Source organism: Atta cephalotes (assembly GCF_000143395.1).
Source record: "Atta cephalotes unplaced genomic scaffold scaffold00010, whole genome shotgun sequence".
Taxonomy (NCBI): Eukaryota; Metazoa; Arthropoda; class Insecta; order Hymenoptera; family Formicidae; genus Atta; species Atta cephalotes.
Genome location: NW_012130074.1, coordinates 3,611,533 through 3,618,936, shown reverse-complemented (window position 1 = coordinate 3,618,936; position 7,404 = coordinate 3,611,533). Strand labels below are relative to the sequence as shown.

Genomic DNA, 7,404 nt, shown 5'->3' with positions numbered 1-7,404 from the left:
GCGCGCTATACTAACACTACGTCTCTCTTCTCTCTCTCTCTCTCTTCTCTCTCTTCTNTCCTCCTCCTCCCGCCGCGCGCGAGAGACACGTACACACAAGAGTAGAGAGAGAGAGAGAGAGAGAGAGAGAGAGAGAGAGAAAGAGATGGATAGATACAGACTGGAGCAGAGACCCACCTTCTTGCGTATTCTCGAGCATCTCCTGGAGCCGAGCGATGTCCGGATAGATGATGCCGCAGGACTTGCCGAAGCAGGCGAGAAATGAGCAGATCACCGCGAAATTTGGGTCACTCGCGCAAGAGGCTTCGTTATCGGACGCCATTTTTCCGACCGCTTCTCGCCGTTGGGCCCCGTCGCCACCGCCACCGCCGCCACCGCCGCCGCCGCCGCCACCACCACCGTCACCGCCGTCGTCGCCGCCGTCGTTGCAATCGTCGTTGCCACCGCCGTCAAAAGGCGACACTATTATGTTAAACCGCCCGACTCGCCGTGTATCCCATTTTCCTCACACACGGAGCAGCCGTCGATCACTAGTGCCAATAACGTCAACACCAACACCAGCGACAGCAATAACACAGGAGTAGCAGTAACGTAACGTGACAAACTGCGTGCGCGCGCGCGCGCGTGCTTAATCGGACCGGCACCGTCAGCAGGTAGTCAGTCGCCGGGCGTCCCGATGCCGACGCTTCCCGCTTCCTCGCCACTCTCGTCCTCCTCTACCTCGTTGAGATGCGCCCTCGCGCTCGCTTCGTCTCTCGCTTCGCGCGTCTCCTCTTCTCTACCTGCCACTACCGCGCGGACGAGGCCGACGAGGGGACGCGAGAGAGACAGAAAAAGAGGAGGGGAAGGGGAGCGGAGGGATCACAACCACACGCTCGGTGAGAGAGAGAAAGAGAGAGAGAGACGGAGGTACTCTCTCTCCTCCGCCCTCTCTCGAGAACGACAAGCGAAAAGAAGCGGCGCCGCCACTTCTGCCTTTCTCTCTCTCTCTCTCTCTCTCTCTCTCTTTCTTTTTCTCTTTCTTTTTTCCTCCCGCGCTCTTTATATCGTATCTTGGATATTTCCGTCCTTCTCTGTATGTAACGTTCTTCCTTCTTCTTCTTTTTCTTTTTGTTTCCTTTAATAAGAATCACGGACACAACACATCACGCGTTAAAACTCTCTATGCGCGTCTGTTCTCTTTCCCTTTTGTCCTTTCCGTTTTTCTATCCTTCTTTTACAGAGCACTACACACGCACACGCACACTCTATGTCTCACTTCGTCGATGCCGAGCGCGCGCACAACGTACGCACGCACGTCGACAACGACGACGTTATAGTTAAGGATTACGTGCACGTAATCCGCGATCCGAGACAAGTATTGCGCGCGACACGAGCGAAATAGTTTCACTAGGAAGTTGCGCGGATCGAGACGCTCACGTCCTAGACGAACGTTAAGTGTGACGCCGCGATCACAGAGTCACCGGGTACACACGAGTGGCGCAGAAACGACCATCACGACGACAAAACGCAGCACTGGACATCGCCTTCGGGATTGGAAACACTCCAGGGGTTCTCAACCTAGACGACAGACGCATTACTGCGCCAGGGCCGTATCCTGCGGAAAGTAATGCCTAGAGTAGGTACTAGTTGTACCCTTAAAAGAGGGGGAAAGTACATGTATTCTTTTTCAGGTTGTAAAACTTTTTGACCATTTTATATTTATAAAATTATATTAATAAAAAATTATGTTTTAAAAGTTTTATTAAATACCTACATTTTTTTTATGTAATAAAAAAATATATCTCTTCCTTCATTGTATTTTTTTTTAAATATTTATATACATGTACTCTTTTCTTGTAATTTAGATAATAATATAATATTTGTAGTCTAAGTTGACTTCGACAAAACTTGATCATTTATTATGTGTGCGATCAATGATCGATTTAATCCTTCGTCCCGAGGGACACATTTTTTATATCCGATGAATTCGTGTGAAATTCCTTGCAGTTTTTTGGGTCGCTGATTATAAATCTAAGGTTAGATTTAAAAAATTCGAAATGATAGATGTATTAAGTATTTAGATTATGGCTTCCACGAAATTGTATTTTTAGTTTTCAAAAACTTATTACATAATATAATTTTTTTCACACAGTAGACCAATAATTTTTTATAAAAAATCTAGCGTGCAAAAAATTCTGAGAAAAATGTACATTATATTTTGACACGAAAAATGATGATATTTTAATATGAAGAATATTCAATAAAATTTTTTTTTTTCCTCTTATTTTAAATACTTTCCAATAAACCACATTTTTCATTAAAAAAACTTTTTTTTCAACTTTATTTCATTATAAATGATTAGAAAAGAACAATCAGGTATAATCCCCATGGGGGTTTACAAATATGTAAAATAAGTAATAATATATCAAGAATGTAACGTAAAATCATAATTGATTTTATTAAAGTGAGCATAGCACATTTCAAAAATGGAAAAAAAAGAAGATTGGAAATATACTTCCCACTGCCTCTCAAAGGATTAAGAGAATTACTTATGGAAAAATTTCAAATATACATATTTGACAAGTTTCTATTTATTATGTTAATAACATTTTACAGATATTTTAACTTAATTGTATTGTACTTTCTTATTGGAATTATTTAATTATTAAACATTTCTAAAATGATTATTCATATATCTATGTATACAAGCAGTGCGTGATTAACGTTATTAAACTTTTAAAAAAGTAATCGATTATTGGTGCGTCTTTATTCGTCTTTATTCGAGTTCAGAAAAAAATTGTTTCTATCTTTATAAAAAAAACTTTTTTATAGAAATTAATAGAAAATCATCAATATTTTTATGTGAGATTAATGCGTGGAAAAAGTCCGTAGAATTTCAAATAAAATTATTGTTTCCAAATAACATTTTTTTGTATCCTTACTCAAATCTTTATAGATGAATGGAAAACTCAAAAGCTAATTTTCAAATAAAAATATTCAAAAATTTTTTTTTGTAAAATAAAATAAAAAAAAGTCGAACTGACGAGTATACTCTGTCCTAAACATATTTGTAGGAACACAGACGAACAAAATATACAGCACATGTGATTTAATTCTTTATAAACTTGCAATAAGTGCAGGGATTCTCAATCGATTTGATCCACTCCTGATCGTACCTGATAGTCTTTAAGCCGCGTCCACGAGAACATTTCTTTCTCTACCTTTCTTGTTCCTTCTCTTTCTTTCTGTTATTATCTTCTTAATCACGCATGAAGCCGATGTTCGTTCGGATTTGATCGACGAATCATTCGTCATCACGATAAGTTCACGTGTCACTGTCGAAAACGGAGATCACTCGGAAAGAGCGCGAAAACTTTACAAGCTGAATGTATAAACTGTGCATGTGTCCTACGTTCGCTCCACTGAACGACGCTCTCGCTCGATGACGTATCTGCGCAGTTCGCAATACGTAGAAAGCATGAGCACCATGTTGCAGGGCAGTATCTAAATCGCCAGATATCCCTACTCATCCATGCACAATATTCTGTACTTAAATTATGTGACGTCAAAATGATACGCCTTTTATTTACAAAACAATCTCTTTATACACACAAATATACAAATTGAAAATAATAATTAATAATTAAAATTGATAATTTTTTGGTTTCGTTAAGAAATCAAATATTAATTAATATTATTAATAAATATTACTATAAATATTTATTACTTACAAGTTAATAACATTAAATCTTTTAAATTTTTATTACCTTCCAATAACAAATAAATACGTTTTATTTTATAATTCTTCTAATCTATCGATTCTTTGTGTGTTCTTTTTTTCTAGATTCAATATCTTCTCTTTAAATCTGATAAATGAAACTAAAAAGGATAGATTTCAGAGATTTTATTGATTATACTTTTTATAAAATTTCTAGATAACGTAATAAAAATAGTTCTAATAAATTTTTTGTTATATTTTGTAATATACTGAGATTTTGACAGATATTATATTTTTATTCAAAAATATAATCTACGATTTCATATTTTACAAAACAATTACTATAATTATTTGAATATTTTATTATAAAGTTTAAAATGATTAAATTTTATTAAAGAAAAAAATTTTACCTGAGTTGCTTTTATGCAAGTTGTTTTAAGCTGAATTTATAGTAAGTACAAATTATTAATATATAATTTTTTAAAACGCAATAGAAAAATAGATTGATTAAAACATCGTTATATGTATAAACACATTCCTCCCCCCCTCCCCCACACACACACACGCACACACACACACACACACACACACACACACACACACACACACGCACACGCACACACAGAATAGATAAGTTTTGTATATCTGGCATAATTTTACAATATCTATATATCTTTTTATAATTGTACGCATTGTAATATGATTATGAGTAAAACTATATGTATAATTAATTATTAATTTTTATATTTTTAAAAAATATGTTATTATATTCCAAGCAATAATATGTTGTTATATTTCAGACAAAATGAATAAAATAATATTATAAATAATATATTTTTATATGTATATTACACAAAGTTTTCATTAAATATTGTATAAAATAACATTTTTATATGTATACACTTCTGGGTAGCAATCATGCAACTTTTTTTTTAGAACGAAAACGTGAAAAATTTTTTATTCTCTTACAGAAATTTAACACTAATCTATTATTTAGTATTGACCAATTTATTATTGAAAAACAGCAATTAATTACTATTAAAAGTATGACATGAAAAAACAATACTTTTAATAAATAATTAGCTTTTCAGTATTGGCCACTATTTAGATTTCTACAAGGATTACCATTAATCATAAAAATTTTCACTTTTTACGTTTCCGCTTTAAGAAAGAAATATTACATAATCGCTATCCTAGGGAAAAAGTAATTGTGGGGCATCCAAAGAGTCCAATTCGCGTACGGTCCTGCCGACAAAAAGAGGGAGGATACGAGACCTGATCGCTCTCGAGAGCGCACGCTTCTTTCAAATTTAACTCTTAAGGTGATCGCAACTTTCAAGTAACCAAGCCACTGTACACACATAACGTACAACGCTCGCATATATGATATATTTGTAGACCTCCGTCGCTCGTGCGTAGTTCATGTTACATGCCTGTGTGCACCACTAGCCTTCAACAATATGCTCCGAGAGCGAGTAAGCTAGCCGCAAACAGAAGCTCCATAATCCTCCAGGCGGATTATGTCTGATATTCAGCTACGATATACCGATCGTTATCGCGGCCATCCTCTTTGTTCTGAGAAAAGTGTAAAACGATACTCGGAATTACGGTACAAAATATAAATTCAGTGAAAATACAAACCAAAAATGATCTGAACTGTTTCTTCTTTTGTTTTCCTTTTTCTTCTGCTCCATATGTAATGGTCTCTCTGTACAACACAGACTTCCAAGGGATGTCCTAAAATCATTACTAGGACATCTCCACGACGCGATATTCATAATCCATTTTTATTTTAAGACAGTCTTAAGTAATGTCTAAAGATATTAATGTAGCATTAGTTCATCATGATATCTTAGGGCTGTACTTAAGACAGTCTTAAATATAAGACTCGACTATGAACATCGACCTATGTCTGAATATTCTAAGAACGTTCCTAAAATTTTTCCTCGCGAATAAAGTGTAAATCATTTCTATCATAGAGGTCGATCTAGTCAGTATTATGAAAGACGCGATCAAAAATTTTCAAAAATTTTTTTGTTCTCTTGGCATCTTTGATATTTAAGAGAATGTTAGAATGATCAAATTATCGACATTACAACTGTATAAAAATCTCAGAACAGAAAAAATCCTTTTATAAGATTAAGTAGATAAACAAAATTAAGAGGTGGTGCAGTGGACTTTATACTAAAATAAAAAAAAGTTAAATTAAAAATAAAGTTAAAAAAGTTTTTAATTTTTTTCTGATTTTAGTATAATTATAATCTATTGCATCACCTCCTATAATTTTGCGTCTACTTTAATTCTGTAAAAAGATTTTTGATTTTCCGTTCAGTCATTCGGAGATTTTTGTACGACTGTAATGTTAATAATTTGGTCACTCCGGTGTACCCCTGATTTTGCTCATGAATATGCTGTATCTTTTTATATAATTATCTGATAAAGTTATCTGATACTGAATCATAAGAAAAAAAAAAGCCGGTATTCATAATCGGTTGTTGTTTCAAAATCGTAAGTAATCTTAAAAATACTAATACAGCTTTCTAAGTATTGGTTCATGACATTTAAGACTGTACTTAGACAATTTAAATGTAAGTATCAACTGTGAATACCAATCACACTTATACTTAAAAAAAAATTATCCGGAAAAGCAGAAAGACGTATAATATTTTTTATATATTAAATGCAAGTATTTAATAAAATAGAATTTCTAGAACATAATTTTTACTGATAATTTTTATTAATATAATTTTATAAATGTAAAATTTTAATTAATGGTCAAGAAGTTTCATTATCTCGAAAAAAATATAAGGACTTTTAAAAGGATACGATTGATAATCGTACTCTTAATAATCTAGCTATGTGAAAGAACATTCTTTTATTATCTGTGAAGAAAATTGAATCTGACGAAATTATACTGATTTTCAGAATTCCCTGATAAAAATCTCACGTATAATCAATTCATAATTTCGAGATAGTACGGTATAGATTCTTGAAGGAATGCTAACTGTTTTATGTTGTTTTGAAGCGAGAGCATGCAGTGGCATTGTCAATCGGTCGAGTTTCGCGATCGATTCGCGTCGGGAGAACGCGCCCGAATATTCGCGTCAGAAATCGAACGCGCTCGAAAACGAATTGAATTCGCGCGCGATTGCAACAGAAGAATAATTGCAATTCTCTTCCTCTTCGTCCTTTCATCTCGAGAATCCGGTCTCCGGAAAGGACGTGTGATAGGTGTGTCAATGGGTTAAGTTATTTATCGATCGGCGCGCGTTGCCCACCCCTGAGAATTATCCGAGGACGCCCATGGGCGCGACGATTCGATCGATCGCGAAAGTCTGAGGCGAGAGAACGTCCGCCGGAAATGCGTTTGCAACATCGAATTGAAGTTGGCCGCGAGCGTTTCGGAGAATCGAATTCGCCATATCATGTAGGACTCAGTAGAACCCGTCTTGCGCCAATCGTCAATCGCTTTTCGACATATATGCACAACAAGCATGGAGATCATTTTCGCGTGGACACAGCATCGAGCTCAGCGAGATGTCGCCTTGTATGTACACGGTACACACATATATATATATATATATATATATATATATATATATATATTNATTCTTACTACTACTACGTCTACTAGTGAGAGTAGTTGACGTACACACTCTCCTACCTTCCGTTCTTCGTTAGAGAGACGTACGTAGTGGTAGGTG

At 35.4% G+C, this 7,404-nt stretch overlaps 1 protein-coding gene across 1 annotated transcript in view; it reads right to left on the bottom strand.

The window, feature by feature from the left end:
• The window catches only part of LOC105627749, a 21,577-nt gene extending 21,255 nt beyond the window's left edge, over positions 1 to 322 (bottom strand). The window contains exon 1 of the mRNA XM_012209028.1: positions 178 to 322. Coding sequence (XP_012064418.1) covers positions 178 to 322 — 145 coding nt within the window. The remainder of the gene's footprint in view (positions 1 to 177) is intronic.
• Positions 323 to 7,404: the final 7,082 nt, after the last annotated feature.